Source organism: Sinocyclocheilus grahami, unplaced genomic scaffold (assembly GCF_001515645.1).
Source record: "Sinocyclocheilus grahami isolate Dianchi unplaced genomic scaffold, SAMN03320097.WGS_v1.1 scaffold111.1, whole genome shotgun sequence".
In the NCBI taxonomy this organism is placed as follows: domain Eukaryota; kingdom Metazoa; phylum Chordata; class Actinopteri; order Cypriniformes; family Cyprinidae; genus Sinocyclocheilus; species Sinocyclocheilus grahami.
Genome location: NW_015505290.1, coordinates 567,722 through 593,975, shown reverse-complemented (window position 1 = coordinate 593,975; position 26,254 = coordinate 567,722). Strand labels below are relative to the sequence as shown.

General features: G+C 35.2%; 1 protein-coding gene across 1 annotated transcript; it reads right to left on the bottom strand.

The window, feature by feature from the left end:
- Nucleotides 1–12,489: 12,489 nt before the first annotated feature.
- LOC107589086 (tyrosine-protein kinase Blk-like) lies at nt 12,490–20,641 on the bottom strand. Its single transcript, XM_016277416.1, has 14 exons — nt 20,605–20,641; nt 20,320–20,417; nt 20,147–20,234; nt 19,865–19,901; nt 19,542–19,635; nt 19,063–19,161; nt 18,712–18,815; nt 17,233–17,382; nt 16,687–16,839; nt 15,122–15,301; nt 14,947–15,023; nt 14,044–14,194; nt 13,568–13,699; nt 12,490–13,465 (listed from the first exon to the last, which is right to left on the bottom strand). Exons 3-14 carry the CDS (start codon nt 20,231–20,233, stop codon nt 13,263–13,265), a joined length of 1,467 nt encoding a protein of 488 aa, XP_016132902.1. The 5' UTR covers nt 20,234; nt 20,320–20,417; nt 20,605–20,641; the 3' UTR covers nt 12,490–13,262.
- Between the last annotated feature and the right edge of the window lie 5,613 nt (nt 20,642–26,254).

Sequence of the window (26,254 nt, the reverse complement as noted above, 5' to 3'; positions counted from 1 at the left end):
TCCCAGTTGCTCAAAAAAAAAAAACACTTTTGTTCTATATTAATATTAACATATACATATACATAAATAAATATATAAACATGAACATATATACATAGTTATAAAAAATGCGTTTTACGGTGAACGCAGTAGACAGGTAAAGCACACGTGATGTGCCATTCCCGCATCCGGGCCCGCCTCATGTTTGTGGTTTACTGCAAATGATCATAACTGATGGACAACTATGCCCGGGAAAAGACATCAGTAGTCCGGCGCCGAGATAAAAACAAGAAAAAAAGCCCAAGATGAAGCCTGTGCATCACTTTTAGGTACGTTCATAATCCTGTGAAACTTTTTGGGATTTTGACGTTAATAACGTGTTTTAATGTTGGTATAGTGCTACACTTGTATAGGCCTAGTGTTTTTTAAAGGGATAGTTCACCCAAAAATGAAAATTCTGTCATCATTTCCTCACCCTCATGTCGTTCCAAACCTGTATGAGTTGCTTTCTTATGTTGAACATAAAAGAAGATATTTTGAAGATTGCTGGTAATCAAACAGTTGGTGGTTGCCATTGACTTCCATAGTAGGGGGAAAAAATACTATGAAAGTCAATGGCAACCACCAACTGTTTGATTACCAGCAATCTTCAAAATATCTTCTTTTATGTTCAATATATAATAATAAAATAATACTAATAAAAAAAAACATGGTAACCACAAATTAACCATGGTTTTGATACTTCAAATCGCTTCAAATAATAATTTACAAAGTACTTTGTTTGGCCTTCCAAAAGAGGACGATATCCGCTTCGTCATGTCTAGAGCTGATCCATGCTGGTTGCTGAGGAAATACATCAACTTTGCGCTGTCAATCACCAGATCGGCTTTCACTGTGGACCGGGGTCGTCACATGTGGTTGTCGCAAGCCTCCTTCGTCGAATCCGCCGGGCACCGCTCACTCAAGCCGCTGTGTGTTTCGTTGTGAAAGCGAAACTACTTTGTTTGGCCTTCCAAAAGAGGACATAATGTTTCTATAAAGTGGGGCAGTTCCAACTTTGCAAGGACAGTCTGGCGCTTCTGACTCACAGCCTGTAAGTACGTTTTTTATATTTAAAGAATTTGCCACTGACGATTCAAACGCGAGTTTGAGCAGTGTAGAGTAGCGTTTGTTGTTTGTCATTTCTCCGATCACAAATGCAGACATGGTTTTATGTTTACTCTGCGCAATACGCAACACAAAGCGTAAGAACACAGTATAAGTCATTATAATCAGTAATTATGTCCCCACTGGATGCAACAAATGCCTCTTTTGTAATGGGTTTTATTGGTTTTGTCTCATTGCATGGAAACACAGTATGGTAGGGGTGTAACATTTCCGTCACACGCTTGAGGTATTCAGCCAATCACAATGCACTGGATAGCTGGCCAATCAGAGCACACCTTACTTTTCAGAACGATGAGCTTTGTAAAAATCGACGCGTTTCAGAAAGGCGGGGCATAGAGGATAAAAAATAATGTACAGTATGAGGAAAATTTGTTTTTTTAACCTTAAACCGCATAAACACATTGCATTACACCAAATACACAAAATAATATTCTTTTTAGCAACATCATATGACCCCTTTAAGAAAGAAATGAATTAGTAAATGCAGAGTGGGATGACATTGTGCATTTGAAATAGACTCGCCTAAAATGTTGGCTTGGACATGGATATATTCCTCCAAAATACATTTGCAAGCCTTCTCTTTCCAAATTGCATATTACTTACAAATATTAAGATATGAATAAGGACCAAAGACTGTTACATTGATGAGACCAAATAATAAGAGCAGGACAGTGGCTGTATGTTGTTATTGTTTTATTCAGAAATCATAAGTGATTTGTGGAACAAAAGAAGTGAATAAACAATTAGCTTTTTCAAGATTCTGTTCCGCAATACAACAAATAATTCATCTTTTAGGGAATAACAAAGGCAGTGACTGCCTCATTATTATAAATTATGCCAGCAATTTAAAGTGCATTACAGTCTGAATTGCTTTAGAGCTGTAGGATGTACATAGAGCTCAAAATTAACATCTGTGCATTCAAAGAATCGCTGTAGAAATGTTATTTCCAAATGGTTTCAATCAAAATTAAATCGTTTCAAAATCAATGGAATAGTTAATTAAATAGCTATTTAGGAAGTAAATTCCCGCCATGAAAGAAAAGCTTCACAACAGTCTTATCTATTTGTTTGTTAAAAAAGAATAAGCACATACAGCTATTGATTTTTGCTGCAACAGGCTCTCTAGAGCCTTCTAATTGTTTCTGTGAGAGGGAGAGAGAGACCATGGTCAATTTCATCATCAGAAAGGACAGTATTCTAGGTCACAGAAACATTCATATTTATGCCAAGGATGTTTCTCCTATAGATTGATATTAATTATCCACATCCACTGGCCTGACTCTGCAATAGTTTACACTCCAGGGACCTGTATTGTTGCTCTGTATATTTAAAAGTATCTCATTTTAATTTTAAATAATTACAAATCTGAAATCTTTTATATAACATTTTTACATTTTATTTAATTTATTTGACAATTTATTGATGATAAACTACAAAGAAAAATTAAAGGGGGGATGAGATAAACTGCAGGCCAGATTTGAACCTGCGCCATGTATGCCTACATATTTAATGTTTTAAAATCAACATAAAAAGCTATTATTAAACCCATCTTACATTACTTATGTTCTAACATATTTCTGAATGAAACAGAATTTTCACTGAGCTGCAACTAAATATGTATCAGTTCTAATCATTGTTCTAGTAGGCTTTCCCCCCATTTCCTCCATCCCCAATATGCTAGCAACATGCTAAAACATGCCAGAAACATGCTAGTAATGTGCTAAAACAAGAAAATGCCAGCAACTCCCAGCAAACCTGCAGAGGACTCAGAGTGTTTTTTAAAGGTCTAATGTGTGTAGGTGGACAATTCACTAAAACATGCTAGCTGTTAAAAATATGCTGGCATCATCCTAAAACATGTTAGCAATGTTGTAAAACATGCTAAAAATGTGTTAAACTACTGGGGTCATTTCTCAATATGCATTCTTAAGCAATCTTGTGTACTAGGCCTACATCATCAAGTTCAATTCCAATACTCAAGAATGCAAGTACCTGGATGTGTTCTTGATATCGAGGATGCATCAAATGCAGATTTGAGAGAATTGAACCAGAAGACGCTGTGGGCGGGTGATGTACAGAAGCCTACTGTATATACTTTAAACCTGGCATTCTCACTTAAGAGGTTCCCGCTGCATGCTCGTAAATACATTATGGTTTGTGAGACCGAAATCCACGAGAATGCAAATCCATTCTTTGCGTTCTTGGAAGTGAGAAACAGCCATAGGGCTAGCAAAGTGCTAACAACTTGTTAAAACATGCTAGAATTATGCTAAAACATGTTTTAGTAAATTGCTAACATGTTGGTGACATGCCAACAGTTCTAAAACATGCTACCCACATGTTAAAATATGCTAACAAAAACCCAGGAAAATGCTAGCTTTTTTTTTTTTTATCAAATGATTTTTGTGGTTTCTTATCAGTCTGATGAGGTCTGTAATAGTCTAATATAATCTGAGTTTGTAAAGGTCTGTCTGACTTTTACGAACTTCTCTGAGTAAAACCTTCAAACTTTAAGCTTATCAGACAAGGCTTTGTCAAAGTTTGTCATCAAACTGTATCTGTCTACAGTAGTTTAGGAAAAAAATAGCTACTATTAAAATAGGTCCTTTTGCAAGGCACTTTACACCATGTCTACACCGGACGCGAGCTGTGCGGCGCGACAAAATTCTATAGAATCCATTATAATCAGTGATGCTGTCTACACTGGATCCACCTTTAGACTGGGACAATGAATCAGATTTTTTCCCTCTTTATTTCCTTACTGTTTTGTATTCATATTACTCTCTTTCCACTGATGGTGAGTATAGAAGGGAGGGATGAAGTGATTGTGAGGCGAATATTTTGGTCTTCCATCTGGGGTGAGTAAATCAAACAAAGCACAGCAAAGTCAACCCAAAGACAGAGGTTAGGCTACAACAAATGCATCTGACAGAGACCCTTTTGTTGTCTGTCTCTGCTTTTATCATGTTGTGTTATGTGAAAACAATAACAGCAATTAGTTTTACAAGTGCATTTTCTCCCTTGGTATGACATAAAAATAGCTGTGACTCTGTCTGCTACAGTCCCCATTTGATTGTGAAACATGTCAGTCAGAATCTTTGTTTTGTTGTTCTCAATGGGTTTGACTCGACTGCAAGTTAGTCATTTAGACAATGTTATATAGAGACATGACACAAGAGTATTTCTGTTTAAAAGGCAGAATGACTGCAGGGAGGTCAGAGGCCCTGAAGTGATCTTTATCAGAACAGGCAAAGGATTGTGGAGCAAAATGTTGACTCAAGTTCACAGACAGACCACCAGCCTTGAGCTGCACACATATGATACAAAGATAGTAAAGGAATTCCCTTACAAAAATTAACCATGGTTTTACCAACCAAAAAAAACATGGCTACTATATACTGTAGCAACCACAAATTACCTCATAGTTTGGCTACACTAACCATGGTATTTGTAGTAAAACTGTGGTTATACAAATGGTTACTAAACTTTTACTATAATAGCCTACTGTAAAACCATGGTTAATTTTCATTAGGGTTGTAAAAATGAAAACTGGTTTACTCATCCTCTGTATAGTTCAAATCTGACAAGTAAAAACAAGTTTTTAATGCAGATATAATTAACAACAACCGGGGCTTTCAAGCTTCAAAAGGCAAAAGCTCTATAAAATTGCTATAAAATTGGTCCATCATAGGATAGTCTTCTAAAGATACTTCTGTTCTGTGATAAACAAACGCTGAAATCTTGACGGCTGAACCTGTCACGTTCATGAGTAACGACTAGGGTTGTGAATCTTTGGGTAGACAGTGAATCGATTCGATTAATGATTCAAAGGTTTTCGATTCGATTTAAGAACGATTTTTGCAACTTCAGAACGATTCGATTCACATGATTATTTAAATGCTTCCCCTAAATTTTTTAAATGCTTAGTAAGGGGGCAAATTACACAGCAGCCTTTCGGCCTATGGTCAGAGAACCATAGGTTACAGAAAAAAAACTTTTGTCCATGGTTAGATGCTAGTTTAATGATGCTATGACATGGCATATGTAGAAATTTATGTAGGCTATGTAGAAATTTATGTAGGCTAAGCCAAGAACCCGCATGCGTCAGACCGGAGTTCTCGAGCGAGACTGGAATTATAAAAAAATATATATATATATATTATATATATATATAGCCCGCAAATTGTCTGTGAACTGATTTCCAGCTACAAGGAGAAAAAGAAAAACAGATTATGCAGGAGGGAGATGCAGGGAACAGGGATTGGGTGTTCTGCAAAGAGAGTTGGAGGTAAATAATTTTGCAGTAACTGTTATGCTGATGTTGTGGCTGGTCAAGCAAATGTTTGTGCTTGTTTCTGTATGATATAATTGTTCATATGTCTATTAAAATACTGATATTCTGGTCTATAACTCCTCCACGAACTTCCCTCTGCCCTGTATCTTGGTCTCTCATTGGCTGTAGGTCATCGCCGATGTAGTTTTCAGTCAGAAATCATTGCACACAGCGTGATTGTGAATTGCCGACAGCTCCAGATATTTAGCATGTCAAATATTTTGCGGGCATCAGCGACGTGTCGGCGATTCCCTCAGTCTTTGATAATTCACACTGCGTGATTGTCACTCACGTGAACGAGCACCGATTTGCCTCCGATTTCGGGCATTTGTCTGCGATTTCGCAAAACCTGTCGGCGAGTGAAAAATCGGGCTAAAATCATGCAGTGTGAACTCGGCATTAGTGTCACGAATCCGGTCTATGAACTTCCGTTCACTCACCACCAGAGGTCACCCGCTCACATGGACTCTCACACTACACAGACTGTTACACTATACCCTGGACTACATTTCCCATCATTCATTGCACTGATTGCACACAGCTGTAACCAATCACACGCTCGCCTGAAAGCTATTACACACACCATATAACATCCACCCAGATCCTGCTCAAGTCGCCGAGTATTGTCTGCGTTTATTGCTCTCCAAGTGATAGCACTTTATGGAGCCATTTCCCTGTCTTAGTTTCTAATCTCAGTTCCTAGTTCTAGTTCTAGTCTTAGTCTAGTCTCGTTGTGTTTCCTGATTTCCTGGTTTCTGATTCTTGCCCGCGTTTCTTGGATTTACCTTTTGCCTTGCTGTTTCGGACTATGTTTGCCCCTCGCCTGGACTATTGCTCACGTTTACGGATTACCTCTCTTGTCAAGCCGTCTGGATTATGTTCGCTGTCGTCTGACTCAAGCCCGTTTTGGATTGCTCTTTTGTCTTGCCTGTGCCATACCTGTTTGTTGTTGTTCGACCCTGCCTGTGTTTTTTGACCATGTTTATTAATAAAAGCTTGCATATGGATCCGCATGCCTCTCGTCGGTTCTGTAACACTTAGACAGTGTGTGTGTGTGGGTCAGCATCTAATTTAAAGGTATTGAGGCTCACTGTCTGGTAAATGATTTATCAAGATATTTTCTGAAGAAAAGTGCAGTGTTTGACCAGGGATATCATTTGTCAAATCATGTGACCTGGCACGCAGTGGTGTAATGTAATAATACTTTGTTACAGTAGCTACTTACTCCACCATATTTCCTAATTAAAATGTATACTTTTACTCCGATACATTTCCCCGAAGCATATTCGTTACTTACTACAAAATAGTCAGAAGTCAGATTGCCTGTGCCATACCTGTTTGTTGTTGTTCGACCCTGCCTGTGTTTTTTGACCATGTTTATTAATAAAAGCTTGCATATGGATCCGCATGCCTCTCGTCGGTTCTGTAACACTTAGACAGTGTGTGTGTGTGGGTCAGCATCTAATTTAAAGGTATTGAGGCTCACTGTCTGGTAAATGATTTATCAAGATATTTTCTGAAGAAAAGTGCAGTGTTTGACCAGGGATATCATTTGTCAAATCATGTGATCTGGCACGCAGTGGTGTAATGTAATAATACTTTGTTACAGTAGCTACTTACTCCACCATATTTCCTAATTAAAATGTATACTTTTACTCCGATACATTTCCCCGAAGCATATTCGTTACTTACTACAAAATAGTCAGAAGTCAGAAAAACACAGACTGCAGGAAAGCAGGTTTGACGAATCAGTGGTCTGGCGTTTGCACGTTAGACTCCTAAAACACCTTTGCTCATGTGCAAACAAGTGCGCGCACAACCGCAAAATGATTAATTTTCCACTCAAGTCGAGTCTGGGGTGTGCAATATGCATATGATAATATGGTAAGTGTCTGACATGATCAATTATATCACCAAATCAAACAAACAAGAGACCGAGCATGCACGTGATTTATTAGTCTATTTAAACTCAAAATTTAAGACATTCTAAATTGTAGACGGCAAAAATGCTTCTGTATACTTTTTATACTTGTATAATTTAATGTAGTTAACCATATATATTACACAAAGAGTACCGTTTTTTTCTGCAGATATCAGCATGATAACTAATTTAATAATCATTTTATACAAGTTCAGTAAAGTTAGCAATAAGTGACTTACATTTTAGGCATAATATTGCTTGTTTTTGCTCAATTTTGCCAAATAAAATAGTTCCAAACAAAGATCACAGCACTTTATTGTGTCTCTGAGCAATGGACGGTGTTTACTTATTGAATGAATCAGCTTTTTGAACAAATCGGTTGAATAAATGATTCAGTGATTCACTCATTAACAGAGTTAAATGCTTTCTTCCTGAACGAATTAGACGTTTGAATGAATCGGTTGAATCTCAATGACTCACTCATTAACAGTCACTTGCTGGCAGTTTTAATTTCACATTTCAACAATTTTTTTCATATTTTAAATCATTTCAAATATCAGTATTCAACTTTTATGTTAAAATTATAACAGTATAATGATTATAATACTATATATTATATTATAGTAGGCTATAATAGTTATATTATTTATGCATCTGTAACTGCGGTTTAAGTGCATCCATGTCCCCTCTGAGATACATAAACTGTGTAAATACATCTATATGCTATTTCAGATGCAGATTCCAGAAATGTTTTCTTATGTTGGAATGAAAGACGCTAAATTATGTTTTATTAACAAGGTTCGGGAGGAGCTCGTCAGATACTTAGCCTAATTAACACAGGTGGAGCGCACTCAAGTTAATCAACACCATGATATAAATACAGCTGACTTACCTCTATCCATTGACGGTTTATCAGCATCCCTCCTCCGCCCCATCTCCTCGCTTCGAGTTCATACTACACTTATAGGGGGGTACTAGGTTCTGGCCCTTCCTGAGCTCGGAGCCCTTCCCCGGACAGCACGCCAAATATGCATTACCATACTTAAGCTAATTATATGCAAGCGTGAACTCCTGAAGTAGAGATGAAGTGCTTCTTATTCTTACCCAAAAACTCAAAATGGAAGAAAGCGTTAAAACTGAACACAATCTTGCTACTCAAGCTGTGTATGAGCATGTTATATATATTTATTTGCTTCTTTTCCATTTTGCATTTACTTGTACTTTTACTTTCAATACTTAAGTGTGTTTAAGATTTAAAAAATGCTTTTCGTACTTAAGTACAATAAATATCACATACTTTAAGACTTTTACTCAAGTCATATTCTAAACGGTGACTTCAACTTCTACCAAAGTCATTTTCTGGTAAGATATCTGTACTTTTACTTAAGTATGGCTTTCAGGTATTTTATACACCACTGCTGGCACATTATCAGAGTCTACAGATGTTCAATGCTAAAAGCAACACAAAATCACTCCTGTGCTGGACTACCCCCTGGTGGAAATGATTGAGAGAGACAGAAAGAGGAAATGAGTATGTGCACAAACAGAATACATCACTTCAAGCTTTGGCCACCAACACGTTCAGCCTTTTCTGACTGAGGTTATATCTTTTGTCTTTTCTAATTCACTTTAAAAACAGCCAAAATCTAACCGAATTCTATTGAAAACTTTAAACTATGACCACTAAAATCAGCACAGTACTTCAGGATGTCAGTCTCAATGGCCTATTTTTAAAAGTTGTCGAAGCTTGTTTTGATTAATGATCTTGTTTATTTTTTTGTTTTAAATTATTATCTTACTACATTATCAAACAGTATGGGTGAATGGTCCAGCACACTCCAAAGCTGTGTTGCAAATGTAATATTTTGTAACTGCTCTTTGCTTAAAGTGCTAAAAATTGCTGATGACACTGATCAAATGGATTTTACAGTTTTGGAATTTAAAAAAGCAAACCTTTGGGCTCACATGCATATTTGCAGTGGCTTAATTATCCAATATCAGACCGTTTTCTTCTGCCAAGAGATGATGTTGAGTAAATGGAACCATAAAGAGAATTTGCAGCCTGATGCAACATGACCAACCTTGATGTTTAAATTGTGTATTTTGTCAGAGAAAACCTTCCTCTGTAATCTTTATAATGGGTTGAAGTTTTTGCAAATAAGCAATTTGTGATGATGCATTAGAATAATTGGTCTTCTGTACGTAAATCACAAAGCTTAGAGAGCTGGCCAACACAGAGAGCTTGCTGACTACAAGTCTAACCCTCCTATTTGTCTTGCTAAAAAAAAAAAACAGTCATGTGCGTTTCACAAATCGAATGATGCATTAATCTAATATAGCAGTGAAAAGCTAGATAATGACCCGATTAAGGAGTATGACAGTAAAATGCACTGTGTAATGATTAATTTCCACTGCCACAGTCAATAAAGCCACTAACGTCACTGATGAGCCAGTTAATTTATCAGCTTCTGTTAAATATCATCATTCCATCAAACAAACATTACTTAATATATGAACAGATATCAAGTAAGCTTGCGTAAGTACCTCCTGCATCATTAACACAGCTTGAGAGCACTGATGAATCAAAACTTGGTTTCAGCATGCACTTTCCAGAAATATTTTGCTTAAATGGACACCTTTGATTTTGCATGAATGCTGAGAAAAACTTCAGCAGCATGTTTGGAATTCCGAGCCAGCATTGAATGCTTATCTTGAGAGGAATGCTGACTCACTGCTTCCTGTTTCAGCTGCAGACTGGCAGGCAGGAAACCACAGGAGCAGCTCTTGGGTGTTGGTTGCGTTCTCACTCAGTTATCTACAAACATATAAAGCCCCAGGGGTGAGTTTAAGGCAGGGAGTGGAGCTGTATGAATGCTGGGCACTTCTCATATTCATCTGACCCACCAGAACCAGAGCTTTACACTGAGAAATGGGAGAGACGTGCCTCAAAGCATTTTAAAGTTAAGAGGGTGCCATTTAAAATATTATCTTAAAATTACATCTTCTATTAAGCAAACATTTTAAAAGACATGTAAAAAGTGCAAAAATGAAATTACTTTTTTTGCCTTAAGGATTAACACATTGTACATTGATCATACTGATGCTATACACTACTGTTAAATAGTTTGGGGGATGTAAGATTTTTTTTTTAAATTCAGCAAGCATGCATTAAATTAATCAGAAGTGACAGTAAATACATTTTTGATGTTACAAAAAAAAGATTTTTTTAATAAATGCTGTTCTTGTGAACTTTCTATTTATCAAAGAATTCAAAAAAAAATTATATCATGTTTTCCACAAAAGTTTTAAGCTGAACAACTGTTTTGATAGTAAGAAATGCCACTTGAGCAGCATATTAGAATGATTTCCGAAGGATCATGTGACTGTGAAAAAAGAGGAAATGTTCTCAGAACTTTGGCAGTGTTTGAGTAACAGAATGTTTGTTCAGAATTATCTGGTCTTTAATAATGTTCTCAAAACATTAGCAGAAAAACATGATTCATGCTTCATTCATGGATTTTTATTTCTGAAAAGTTTTGGACATTTAAGTTTAGCTACTTGTTTCAGAACAAAAAAGTAATGGTCCCAATAATGATGAAAATGTTTTAATGTTTTAAGGTCCCCTTTTTTTAAACATTTAAAGGGGTCATATGATGTTGCTAAAAAGAATATTATTTTGTGTATTTGGTGTAATGAAATGTGTTTATGCGGTTTATGGTTAAAAAAAACATTATTTTCCACATACTGTACATTATTGTTTCTCCTCTATGCCCCGCCTTTCTGAAACGCGTCGATTTTTACAAAGCTCATCGGTCTGAAAAGCAAGGTGTGCTGTGATTGGCCAGCTATCCAGTGCGTTATGATTGGCTGAATACCTCAAGCGTGTGACGGAAATGTTATGCCCCTCACCATACTGTGATGATGCCGTCAGGCCGGAGCGATGATTCAAAAACATGAAAACCCATTATAAATGAGTCATTCGTTGCATCCAGTGGGGACATAATTATGGATTATAATGACTTATACTGTCTTTTTACGGGTTGCGTTCCATCGTGCATTTGTGATCGGAGAAATGACAAACAACAAGCCCTATACTCTACACTGCCCAAAAAACTCGCTTTACATATAAAAAATATAAAAACTTTATACGTATTAATACCTACGTATAAACATGAGACCAGGCTGGGCAACCACATGTGACGACCCCGGACTGGACTCCGCTTTGTCCACGGTGAAAGCCGATCTGGCGATCCACAGCACAAAGTTGATGTATTTCTTCAGCAACCAGCACGGATCAGCTCCAGGCATGATGAAGCAGATATCGTCCTCTTTTGGAAGGCCAAACAAAGTAGTTTTGCTTTCACAACGAAACACACAGCACCTTCACGACATGGCAGCGGCCGCAACAACAATACTACAGCGAGAATAAAAGTTTGGCCTTCTTTCTTTGCGTGAACATTTGGGCAGCTTTATGCAAATCTTCCCAGATAGTGATGTAGACATGTGGGGGCGTGTTAAAACGAGCCGTTTTAGGAGGGTGTGGCTGACTCTTAACTTTTATAAAGAATATCCCTTTGGATTTGAGACTTTAGTCTTTGCAACTTTACAGATCTTCTTTATGCACCAAGAGCTTGTAACACTCCAAATAGAAAGGAAAAATTGAAATCGCATCATATGACCCCTTTAAAACGTAATTTTAACTTAATGGGAATGTTTGCCCATCCTTTCATTCCATATGTTTTTGTACATCCCCTTTAAAATAAACTATATAATCTGAATAAATTACATTTTTAAATATATTGAAATAGTTATTTGAAATTGTAATACTGCTTCACAATATTACTGTTTTTAATGTATATTTTATCAAATAAATGCAGCCTTGGTGAGAACAGAATAGTTTTTTCAAAAACATTTAAAAAATCTTACCAACCACAAACTTTTAAATAGTAGTGTATAATCACATACTCCTTTACTGTGTTACATTCTCACTCTTTAATCTATCCCTGATGAACGAAACATTCACAGTCCGATATCTCAGGAGGAAGTCTAACTAATGACTGTGTTCATTTTATGGTTTCCTGCATGCAACTTCACTGATCATGTAGTCAGTACATTTAAAACACATTCAAATCATTTTAGAGTTCAAATGAGTCATTGGTAATGTCATTTAATGTTTAATATCTGTGCATGGTTTTATTGAAATTTCCGACTAAGATATAAGAGGATCTTGTTTACTCACTGATAAAAACCAATGTCATAGCTCTGAATTTTCCAAAAGCTTTATCAGAGAGTTGAAGCGTGTAATTTCTGTGAATAAAATAATCAAATTTAACTGCATAAATAATGACTGGTAAAACACTCCCCCAGTCTTCCAATTGGTTAGATAAACTGATAGCTCCGCCCCAATCTCATACCATTGGTTAGGCCAACGATGTTGTACTGGGCTGGTCAAATGCTCAAACAAACAGAGCAATGTTCTGACAGCAGCCCAGAGCCACAGTCTTTCAGGGGGATGCAAACAAACGTCATCGTTACAGTTGTCTGCATACTTACAGCTGTGATAGAGGAAAGTAACTTATCGAAAAAAGTGCACACTCACCTTTAAAGAATTATGAAATACCTTAAGAAGCCCACAAGATACAACAAATCTAAGAAAAAAAATCGAAAAAAACTTGACAAAACTGGCATACAGTAAATGTAAAATAAAATACTGATATACAAGGATGCATTATTGTTGCTTTAGTATATTCCCCATAATCCATACTTTGGTCCAGAGTTTAGTCCATCCTATTATTCCATATGTTTTTGTGCATCTTGGGCATCCTGAAAAGGTTCAGTTCATCTATTGGTTCTGCATTGAGGTTATGGGTGCATCTCGTACTGGCCCTCAGTAGCAATGTAAAAGTCATTGAGTATGTCCTGTAGGTGGTCAAATGTGGGCCTGTCATCTGGCCTATCCTTCCAGCACTTCAGCATGATGTCATAAAGCTCCTCTGGACATCCATCTGGACACGGCATCCTGTAGTAACTGTCAAGGTTACGGATCACCTCTGGATTCGTCATGCCTGAAATTGTGAGGAAAGCCCAGCCAGGTTGTTAAAGATCTACCCATCTATCCTACACTGTTCTGAATGGAAAACGAAACCCAAGAGAGAAAAGCCCATTACCTGGATACGGTACTCTACCGTATGTGACAATCTCTGTCAAAAGAACTCCAAAGGACCACACGTCTGACTTGATGGTGAAAGTACCAAAGTTGATGGCTTCAGGGGCCGTCCATTTAATAGGGAACTTTGCTCCTGATCGGTAAAAAAGATGCGATGACAGGCAATAAATGGGGTTTTTGTAAAGGTGGTGTGCAAGCATGGAAAATTTGTATTTTGCAAAAGTTTATTAATGATCCAAAAATACTATAAATAAAGCCTACGGTAAAGAAGAATCTACCTTTATGTGGTAAAAACAGACAACACTGAAATTTCATCACGGAAAGAAGCTGTTTTTGAATATCAGTAACTTCAGTGACCTTAAAGGTCAGATATGTCAGATCATCACATTAGAAATCAAATGTCAGCACTGACTGGTGCCAATGAATCTGTGGCAGTGGAAAAAACACTGCTCTGTAGGAATAAATTAGTGTACTCACCTTCTTGTGCAGTGTATTCAGATTCTATGATCCTGGCAAGGCCAAAGTCTGCTATTTTACAGTGCAGGGTCTCAGAGACTAGAATATTAGCGGCACGCACGTCTCTGTGAATGTAGTTTTTTCTTTCTATGAAAGCCATTCCCTCTGCAATCTGTTACATAGAGAGAAATTAAACTGAATATAATATGGGATATATGTGGAATACTTGGTAATTTTTTTAATGCAGTTTCTCAAATACTTTGTTCAAAAAAATTTAACTATAAATTTTGGTTGTCATTGATATTTTTCAAAATCGCTCCAAAAAATATTCAGCATCAAAGGATATTGTTTAACGACAAGAACAGTGCAGAAACGTAACAGTTTCTTTTTTCTACCCTGTTCTTTTCATAAAAGCTGGTAAGGCATAAAACAACCAAATAAATATACAAAATGATTTATGATTTTTTTTTAATGATGAACTGAAAAAAAGTTAGCAGCAACATAGTGGGCTCTAACAGGAAGTTTCACAGAGAGCAAGATCACAGTCATGCATGTTAGGGGCTTCAGGTCGATGGAAAAATGTACGTAATATCCTGCCAGAAGATATTCATCTAAATTTGTGGTGGTTGCTAGAAGTGTTCAGATCTAAAAATGTTCAGACCATGAGCTTACAAGACCAAAGACCATTTCCTCTACATATCCCTGACAGTATCTGATGCAAAACAATTCTAAAAATAGTTACAGAAGTTGAAACTGATGTACAGGGGGTGCATGAATTAACTCTTAATTAATGTGCAGGTTTCCATGCAGTGCATTTAAATGTATCATGTTCCATAAAGATTCAAATATGCCATGCCAGAGAAATAATTAATTGCTACTAAGAAGACAATCAAGTGAAATCATAATAAATGTAATTATTCTTACTTGAGCAGCCATATCAATCAGTTTGGGAAGTTTTAATTTATGGCCATCATCCGTCTTCAGAAAGTCTAACAAGCTTCCTTGAATAGGAAAAGAACAATTGTATAGTTTAAACAGTTATGTCATAATTTGAATAACAAATGGTTTAGGACTCTAATAACATTGTGGTAATACCAACCATTAGCCATGTATTCTGTGACAATATATATGGGTTCTTGGGTGACTACAGCGTGCAGTTTGACCAGTCGCTCATGCTGGAGCTGCTTCATCAGATTAGCCTCCTGTAGGAATGCCTCTGGCTCCATGGTGCCTTCCTTCAAAGTCTTGATGGCAACTTTCTGAGAGTTTTTGTAGTACCCTACAAACAAGAGCCACAGGCACATGCAGGTTCATCAAATAAACTTGTAAAGAAAATCTCATTGATCTATGGCAGCTCAATGAATACAATTGTTAGGACACATATAATTTTAGCCTCATGGTTAGATTGTTAAGAAAGGGCCTAGAATCAGTTATTTATGATCAGGTGTGCTGTAAAAATCAAGTTTTAATCAGTCCTTTTGTCTAGTTTAAAACAGGATATATTTACTGTCTGTTCTTGCTTTAAGCATATACCTTACTAAATATAGTTATATAAAACAAATAAAATCATTTAAAAAAATTAAAATAAAACTATAATACTGTATAAAAAACAACAACAAATAATAATATAAAAACAAATATTATGCCATTCTGCTTCTCAAGTAAATGTGTATGTATGTTAAAAGAATTAAAGAAAGATTTAAAGAAAAATACAAGTTGCAAAGATCTGCAAGAGCGCATAATGTACAGTAGGGGAATATAGATCAGAGGTTTTTGCAACTTCCGATTAATGTTGACCCTGGTGGCCAAAGTCAAGACATTCAATTAAATTATCATTCATGTGGCTAAAATGTGACAATATCACACAAAACCACACGAAACACTGGCACGCGCCCTTGAACAAACAACTTCAGGGCCAGTATAATAAGAAATTTACTCTGAAGTAAGATGAATAAAAAGACATTGATTTTCAGTCCCATTCTCGCCATTACCAAACAATTAACTATGACTTTTGCCTCAATAAACTCCTAATTTGCTGCTTATTAATAGTTAATAATGTAGTTGTTAAGTTTAGGTATTAGGTAGGATTAAGGACGTAGAATATGGTCATGCAGAATATGTGCTTTATAAGTACTAATAAACAGCCAATATGTGTATAATGTGCATGCTAATAAGCAACTAGTTGATAGTGAGAATTGGTCACTATACTAAAGTGTTGCCTAATTTTCATATTAATTAAATCTCTGATTAAATTTAGTGTCAGATTAAAATGTTTTAATTTAATTTTGAAAAATAATTGTATGTATGTTACATCAAGGCAGCACTGCTACAATGAAAAGAAATTCAGTTGAAAGATTTTATAGTATTACTATAGTATTCAGACCTCAAAAATGAAAATCTGTCAATTTAATTCAATTTTATTAGTGTTTATAAACTGTACTATACTACTGTATCTATATATCTACTGTAGGTTTTGTAGCTTTTAAATCAAGATAATGAATCTGACTACATATTACACAAAATTAAGAACACTCTCTAATAAACTTAACTCATATTGTTTAGAGCAAAAATATGTGTCGACCAACCATTGTGCCAGAAAAGGAAGAATAAAGATTTGTTACCCAAAGGCAACATTGCGCAATTGAACTTTCTTCCGCTTCTTACCCATCCACACTTCTCCAAACTGGCCGGCACCAAGTTTTTTCACCATTTTCAGAGTCTCTCTGGGAATCTCCCACTCATCTTGAGCCCAGGGTCTCTGAGGGGTAGCAGTTTTACAAGGGCTTCCTAGCCTCTGGCATAAACCATCTGCTGTCCCTTTATGTACAATAAAGGAGTTTGGGAAAACAGAATGTTGAGTGGAGATTATGTCACAAATTTAGGAGCAATTTCTAATTAAACAAGACTAGCATCTACCAATCTGTATGAAATGAAACCATGTTTACTGGTTTTGATTCTGTCTGGAGAAAAGCACTAGATGTGCCCAAACCAAAACGTAGAAAAAGGTTTTTGTTACTTGTAAACAGTTCTATAAAAAGACACAACACACCAAAATCTGCCAAGAGTGCGGAATACGAACTGAGAATGAAGCTGACCTATTTATCTGGTGGTTAAAGCAACTGTTTTCACAGCTACGACCACAGAAAATATACAGTGGAAGAAACAGAAAAGGACCTTGATAAAGCAACAGTCTTAGCTCCGAGTACTTACTGGCATAATACTTTACTAGTTCTTGAAGAGAAGAAAAGGTTGTGGAGGGAGAGATGTAGTAACCACCGTTATCAAGAGCTCGGATCTTATAATGCTTGACTATATCACCTTGCTCTGGGGTGGAGTCTCTTACAGACAGAGAGAAAGCACCTGCAGAGGATCAGAAGCAGCTGTTAAATAACATCAGTATGATCAGTATGCTCTTCTAATTTGTAGGAAGAACAGAATCACAGCAAGTTTTTGAAATAGCACACATTAAATGTCATCTGACAGGTATCACTGAAATGTGTCCTAATAATATGAGAACCAAAACTTGTCGGCCTAGGCTCTGTAAAAAGATAGAAGTAATCAGGGAAGCATTCAATGCCTTTAAGACAACTCTTAGAATCTCTTAATCATTTTGTATATTCAGGATTTCTAACATCAGGTTTGCTTGTCTTTGAATAAATGGCTGACATTGCTTATAGAACCTCAAATAATAACGTCTTTGCTAAACAATAAACAGATATTTTTAATGTATTTAGTGATTTAACAGTGCATTTTAAACACAAAGTATTTTTGTCTTATTTTCCAGAACAAATATCTAAGATACTTTAACTTGAGAAGAAAAATGGCTTAATATAATAAGTATCGTTTTCTGGAAAATGTATCAAAGTTAAGTGACTTTAAACTTAAAACAAGAAAAAATGTGGTAAGAAAAATAAATGGGTTTTTTTCTTTAAATTTTTTTTAATTCATATTTTTAATTAATAAATTAATACGTAATAGTTTTTTTTTTTGCAGCGTGTATACACACACAAGCTTATTTAACATGTTTTAATGCTTCATGCATTTGGTCAAATTATACACTCAGAAACCTCAGTTACTGAAAAATTTTCCAGTGAAGACTAGTTTCTGCATTTTCCATAGCTCTGCAAGTAGATAAATAAAATAAAAAGGCTATTAATATATCCACTCAAAGCAAAGCACAGATCTCAGTACATAGGTTGACATTTATTTGCTCTTTCAGCTCTCTGCATGATGTGAACTTAAAAAAGAGCAGCAGATGAGACTCTGTAAACTTTGAAAAAAATTCAGATATGCACACTTTATCAGCGAAAGATTTGATCAAAATCAAATAAAAGTAACAAAGTTTTGAGGCTGTGGACCCAGTGCTCCTTTAAATATTAATTTAGTTTGACTGGTCTGAGATTAAAAAAAAACCTTGACAACTGAAAATATTGTGATGGTGTATTATACTGACTACTTGAAGTCATTTCTTTAGTATTTCTTTCTCTTTATGGTCTAAACTGAACTAATGATATACTGTATACATTTCTTGCCGTGGCTAGATAATGTAGTGATACACCGTACTGTAGCAATGGAATTATTTGAAATGTTGTGCACTTTTGTGCTTTTGGGCCTCAAGAAGTGAACTGCTTGAGCAGCCATTCAGTGATCACATGAAAACAAAGGGAATGAATTTTACTGGCATCTGACCTTTGGTTGTTTCACTTTCTCTCACAAGAAATGCACCAGGTTTGTTTCCTGGTGCCAGCAGAAGACGCTCTGTGTCTCTGCGACTCATGTCCTTGAAAAGCCATCTGGAACAGAAAACAGAGCCTTTGTAATATCATTCTTTTACAAAGATTAGGTTTACAAATTATAAATCAGTTAGGTCCGAGTGACATTCCAAGAGTATTAATGTTATTACGCATAACAGCAGTGGAACATTCGGTGCCTTCGGCCGAAATACGGCAGTGCTGATATTCAGAACAACCAACAACACTCTTGCCCATGCGCTATTGCTGAAACATAACCATATATTGGTAATATCTGTTACTACACTACCTCTCCACCTCCATTGTGTGTGCTCTTGCCACGTATGTAGACGGAATATATCCCTCATAACCAGTGATCAAGGACTTCGCCAACCACCATTCACCAGTCCTGAGAAAAACATGGGACAAGTTAGTCGCTGTAATCTTTGACTCTTTAATCTTTTTTAATGTGTTATTTGTGGGTGGTTATTTTAGTTGACATTCACATGTAGCTAATTTAAACAATACATAAGATAAAGATGATTCACCTGGAATAACATAAGCAAAGTGGCAAAACGGATTGATATCTTCACTAGAAGTTTATTAGCCCGAAACTGTGCCTACTGTGCCATTCACACTTTATAAAGTTAACAAAGTTCTTACCAATTTATTCTTTTGATTATCCTAATTGTAAACATTTACAGGTGGAGATCCTCTCTTAATATAAAATGCTGGAATTTTATATTTTATACTCGTACTCCCAAAAAAGTATCGATATTGTTTACTCACTCTTTAATAATCTTGAGTCTGTCGCCTTTTTTGAACTGTAGATCACTATCACTAGCTGGCTGGAAGTCATATTGAGCAATGACAATGTCTTCATCTGAAAAGAAGGTTAAAATATGCAATTCAAATATTTGATTAACATTTCCTTCTGGTGCATGTGAACAATAACATGACATGAGTTTCTGGCCTTTTATTTTCTTATTTTTAATAAGAACTCAAGATCTGCACCCAGCAACATTATTAATATAATGTATTCAAAATTATTTTTGAAAGAAAAACACTTTCCTGAATTCAAAACCGACATGCCAAAAACAAAAACATATTACCTGGATTGTTGTTCTGCTTCCTGTGATCTCTTGACAACTGTAAATAAAATATTTCATTTTCATATTCATTAATGATTTTTAAAACACTAGCATGTAATAGAAATTTATAAATTTGCAGTAATATAAAATGTAGTAATATTTAAAAAAAAAAAATACAATACAGCTAAACTGAAAATGGTCGTTTGTCACTGTGAAGCTCAGTAAAAGTGAAACGAAGTAAAATCTATTTTCTCAATAGAATTCAGCTGGTTATTAAAAAATACTAAAATCAGCAATACTTACATGAAATTTGTTAGAGTTTGAAGAATTATTATGTTCATGCCCTTTAGAGTCTTTGCTATGTTTCTGGTCACTACAAGCACAACCCATCCTTTAAAAAAAAGATTATCTTCTTAATCAGTGTTCATTTACTTATATTTTATCAAATCAAATCTATTTATTCCTTGTAATCACACCTATATTCACTGCTGTCAGTCTCCCCAGTTCTCTACGCGGAGTTCAGTAATAGTCCAGAAGAAAATCAGAAAGGTCCAGAAAGGCATCATACTGGGTGCTGAATAAAAACATTTTTAAACTCACCCACATTTACCACAGTTTGGTGGTTTACACTTTAGTCTTTAAAAAACTTCATCAGTAATGTTTCCATTAGTATAGTTAGACAATCACTGACAAACGCATGATCTTATCACACAAACAATAATAAAACACAAATATTAAAATATTTATTAAAGAGTGCTTACCCTTATGAAAATAGATTCCATTGGATGAAAATATTAACTAGTGCAAAAGATAGAAAGATTTTTAGGTGTTTATCATTTTAACAGCTTGGTAAATTGAACTAAAGAAAGAAACTTATAAACAATTTTCAACTATGGTGATAATTTGTGATCATTTAAAAAAAAAACTATTTCCATTCAGACTGAATATAAGCATAATTATAAATCTAATTAAATATAGGCTACTACTTGAAAGTCAAAAAATGAAAATATTTTTTTAAAGTTTTTAAAAAATGAAGTAAGAAAAACTACAAAATGTTACCACTTTATGTGACCCTGGACCACAAAAACAGTCTTAAGTCGCTGGGGTATATTTGTAGCAACAGCCAACAATACATTGTATGGGTCAAAATTATAGATTTTTCTTTTATGCCAAAAATCATTAGGACATTAAGTAAAAATCATGTTCCATGAAGATATTTTGTAAATTTACTACCATAAATATATCAAAACTTTATTTTTTGAATAGTAATATGCATTGCTAAGGACTTCATTTAGACAACTTTAAAGGAGATTTTCTCAATATTTAGATTTTTTTGCACCCTCAGATTCCAAATGTTCAAATAGTTGTATCTCAACCAAATATTGTCTAGTGAGCGTGTCCATAGTGTCATTGTGTCGCCTGCCAATGAGGTCATAACTCCTCGAAACACCAAAGACGCTTTAATATGTTATGTGTTTTAATAGACCGGTGATGACCGCACAGAGTAGCATACTAACAGAACTTTCAAATGTAGCTAGTATGATAAAACAGCTCTGCTTTACCCCACATACACACGACCGGAAGGAGCGGAAGCGGTCAACTGTGGCATAATAAAAGCTCCGCTGCTTTTGAGCCGTGTGTCGCGCTCATTCAGCGGCCTCGTTTCGCTTCGACGGCTTTCAGCCTCACCCTGCTTCATACTACTACGTTAACAAATCATTAGCTCATCCATGAACATGATTTCTGCCCGAGTCCCGTCGGATTGCATCGGCTGTGGGAATGCAGACAACAACTCCCATGATTCCACACTCAGTCACTGCATCATCAAACTAGGCCTTTGTTTCTTTGTTTATTTTGAATAATCGCCCTCTAGCGGCGAAAATGACATATTGTGCTTTTAAAGGCCCAGTTACATTGAAAATAAGAGTTTAGATTTGAGCACATCTATATGTGACCCTGGAGAAACAAAAGCAGTCATAAGTAGCATGGGTATATTTGTAGAAATAGTCTACAATACATTGTATGTGTCAAAATTATCCATTTTTCTTTTTATGCCAAAAATCATTAGGATATTAAGTAAAGATCATGTTCATTGAAGATATTTTGTAAATGTCCTACCGTAAATATATCAAAACTTGATTTTTGATTAGTAATATGCATTACTAAGAACTTAATTTGGACAACTTTAAAGGAGATTTTTTTTGCACCCAGATTCAAGATTTTCAAATAGTTGTATCTCGGCCAAATATTGTCCTATCCTAACAAACCATACATCATGGAAAGCCTATTTATTCAATTTTCAGATGATGTGTAAATCTCATTTTCAAAAAATTGACCCTTATGACTGGTTTTGTGGTCCAGAGTCACATACTGTATGGTAGTGTGCTCCTGAATGTTGATCAAATTTACTTTTAGCAGATTCTTACTCTTTCTGTTCTACACAGATTTTTGTACAATCAAATTTTTCTAGAATGAGAATGTTCCTTCTCTTAATACCAAATACCAAACTGACTTTTTGGAGGCGGCATAATTAAGATGCCTACTTTTGGAACAACTTACTAACTTTAGGAGTGTACAGCAAATGTCATGATGGAAATTAGATAACTGTATGAATGTAAATGATGTGTGTAAAATGTATGAAAAATAATAATGAAGCAGTATGTACCTTGATGCTGACTTTGAAGTGAGACATCTGGAACAGGCTAAAGTAGCTCAGGTCTTTTGCTTCAGCAATACAATCTTCCCTTTGGGATCTCACTGTAACACAGTAACTAAAAAAAAACATTCTGAAATGTAATAAAATACTTTATATATTTTGTAGAATATAAATGTCATGTTGTGTTTTCTCCTCATCTGCTATGTATATTATGACTGTATAAATTATTAACCATATTTACCATAAAATAAAATAGCAAAGCTTTCATTAAGAAATCATATTTTGTATAAAGTAGGCCTATCTTTGGATTTCCCATAATCTGGCTGAAAAAAAGTACATGAATATATAATAGAATAAAATTACATTAGCTATTCAATTTACACCTCTTATTTCTACAGTAAATAATAAATAAATACATAAATAAATAAATAAAAATGTAACACTGGGCCAGTGAAAAATGTTGGCATGGTAGTTAGAAACATGAACCATGGCCATTAGAAACATTCTTATTGATTTCTGTGAAGTCGTCAAGCTACAATAATATACAATTATGAAATGAAAAATAAAAGTAGCCCATTGATTTGCGTGAAAAAAACAAAACAAAACAGACAGTATTTACATCCGCGCATTTAAATCTAACGAGACTGTTTACAATCAGTCACCACAATAGATTTGAATGTGTAAAAATTTGAGAACGAAACTAACATTTCGAAAACTGGCTTAGAACTCGAGGATTTTTGTTTGGTGAATCGGAACTGACTACTTCCAGAACCAAGCCCGTTGAAAAAGTTGGCAAGTCAGTGTTTTAACTATAGCATATAAACTTTAAAATATGTCATATTGTGAAGGCCTATATTGATCATTTCTACAACAGTAATTTCTTCTTTAAATGCATTTAATGGAAGCTTCTGCAGTGTAATAAGAGCATTATTTACTGTCCTGTAGCAGCTCAGTCTGACTGTCACATTGCACATCTACTGAAAAGCGGAAGCATGAATATGTTTACTGACAAGTGCAAAATTGTGCCCATTTTGGAACGTCCACTAGAGAGCAGCAAAGCCTATTTTTCAGGCGATTTAATGCCTTAAGCACATATTGCATATAGTTAACCGCTGCTAGACTGAATGAGTGTTCCCAGAGACCTCAGTCAGTTATTTGTAAAAATATGTTTTAATTATTCTAGGCTAATCGTTAGAAACTTTGGATGATGCCAGTTTGTGTTTGCAGTAGATATCTATCTTTTCACGGGAAGAATTTAAAAATCCAGTGCCTGGAGTTCTCTTGCACCTTTTTGTAATATCATAAGTTGCAGTTTGAGGTTTGTAAGATATTTTTTATTGTTTTAGAAAGTCTCTTATGCTCACCAAGGCTGCATTTATTTATTAAAAGTACAGTAAACACTGTAATATTGTGAAATGTGTCCATTTAAAATTTCTATTTGATTGTTTTAACATATGCTGTATTCCTGTGATCAAAGCTGAATTTTCAGCATCATTACTCCAGTCTTCAGTGTCGCATGATCCTTCAGAAATGATTCAAATATGCTGATTTGCTGCTCAGTAACATTTCTGATTATTTTAATGCTGAAAACAGCTGCTTCATATTTTTGAGGAAACGATTTTTTCATGATTCTCTTATGAATATATACACGCACCCTCTCAGACATGACCTTGATTGCAAAATTAAATTATATATATGATTTGAAATATTGACTTGCATTATATTATTTTGCTAAATAATCTGCAGCCTTTGCAGTTTGGGAACCACTGTGTTAGCTGAATACAAGCATCATGTTATCAATATTATCTGCTCGAATATCTATGTGCTACTTGAATACATACTAGCCAAAAGCCTTCCTAATTTTAAATGATTTTGTTCATGTGAATTTTTTTTAAAGCAGAAATGTTATGGTTTTGTTATGTACATTCATTGTTTTCGGTTTAATTTTCATAATGAAAAATGTCATTCCATCTAAGATCTTTTTCATCTAACTTTACATAGGCTATTGTCTTAATTATGATTCTGCTAGATTCTACTAGAAAATGGATTTTAAATCGCATGATCCTTCAGAAATGATTCAAATATGCTGATTTGCTGCTCAGTAACATTTCTGATTATTTTAATGCTGAAAACAGCTGCTTCATATTTTTGAGGAAACGATTTTTTCATGATTCTCTTATGAATATATACACGCACCCTCTCAGACATGACCTTGATTGCAAAATTAAATTATATATATGATTTGAAATATTGACTTGCATTATATTATTTTGCTAAATAATCTGCAGCCTTTGCAGTTTGGGAACCACTGTGTTAGCTGAATACAAGCATCATGTTATCAATATTATCTGCTCGAATATCTATGTGCTACTTGAATACATACTAGCCAAAAGCCTTCCTAATTTTAAATGATTTTGTTCATGTGAATTTTTTTTAAAGCAGAAATGTTATGGTTTTGTTATGTACATTCATTGTTTTCGGTTTAATTTTCATAATGAAAAATGTCATTCCATCTAAGATCTTTTTCATCTGACTTTACATAGGCTATTGTCTTAATTATGATTCTGCTAGATTCTACTAGAAAATGGATTTTAAAGAATTTATAGCTTGTGTTAAAGAAAATGTATACAGTGCATGCGACCTGCTGTGAAATTCTTTGTTATATATGACATTGCGTATATGACATCATTCCACTTGATAATTTGAAGAATTCTGAGAAACAAAGGAAATGAACTATTATAAACATCAAACAATAGATTGTTGATTAACCATTTTATCCTGAGCAAATGCTGTTTTTCCCATATAATCAGGAAGACATTTATCATATTAATACGAGAACTACATAAACAATTATATCAAGGAAGTACCGTTCACTTTAAATCGCTTCAAAGTTGTTTCCTGTCAGTTCCTGTTTTCCTATCAGAATCACTTTTTGATTGCACATAAATGGAGAGTACCAGCGTCACCGTCAGGCCAGCTTTTTGTGGACCACCTGTGTATGTGATGTGGAGTGTAAGGGGCCCCTCGGACATGCAGTGCAGGTGTGTGAAGGGAGTTTGTTGAGGGTGTCCTGGTAACACATTCATCTTTTTCCCACTCTGGTTTTCCCAGAGATTGCAGATACTGCGTCCCCACAACCCATGTCCCCAGACGCTGCATCCTGTCCAGCAGTATAACCTGAATAACAGTGGAAACGAAGGAACAGAGAGAGAGAGAGAGAGATTGTGGCTCGAGAGAACCTCCGTGCCCTGCCCATATTCATGACAATATGCTAACCCAGCAAAATTCCTCCTGCACCATCTTATTGTGTTTGGTGTGTGTGAACATAAATATATGCCAAACAGGGACCAGTGCTGTCATACTTAACACTCTGCTGAATATTTCTTAGGGTTATTTATTGTTTATAAAAGTTATTTAAGTAAACATAATATAACACACTGACATACCATCTGACAATAGTCAACTATATAATTGCCAATACTTTTATACAAAATGACTACTATTATATTTTATTTTTATTAATATTTATATAATAATAATGAATATATTTGAAATAGAATTACATTACAATTTTATTCAATTACAAAATGTGTTGGCAAAATCAATGCATTGATATTTTTCTGGGTTCAATTTTTTTATAAAATTATGGATTAAAAGCTTAATATGCATTTTAATGTGATCCTCCATTGTGACAGCTTGCCCCAAAATATAGTGGAGCCTGTTGTCTAAATGAATTTGCTTTTACATTTATTCAT

What these genes read in the sequence shown, in the direction of transcription:
- LOC107589086 (XM_016277416.1), bottom strand. Translation starts at nt 20,233, where the DNA reads ATGGGTTGTGCTTGTAGTGACCAGAAACATAGCAAAGACTCTAAAGGG. An exon ending in CACAGAATACATGGCTAATG is followed by an intron (nt 15,024 to 15,121) that starts GTTGGTATTACC and finishes TTCCTATTCAAG; the next exon opens with GAAGCTTGTTAGACTTTCTG. An exon ending in CGGTAGAGTACCGTATCCAG is followed by an intron (nt 13,466 to 13,567) that starts GTAATGGGCTTT and finishes TCACAATTTCAG; the next exon opens with GCATGACGAATCCAGAGGTG.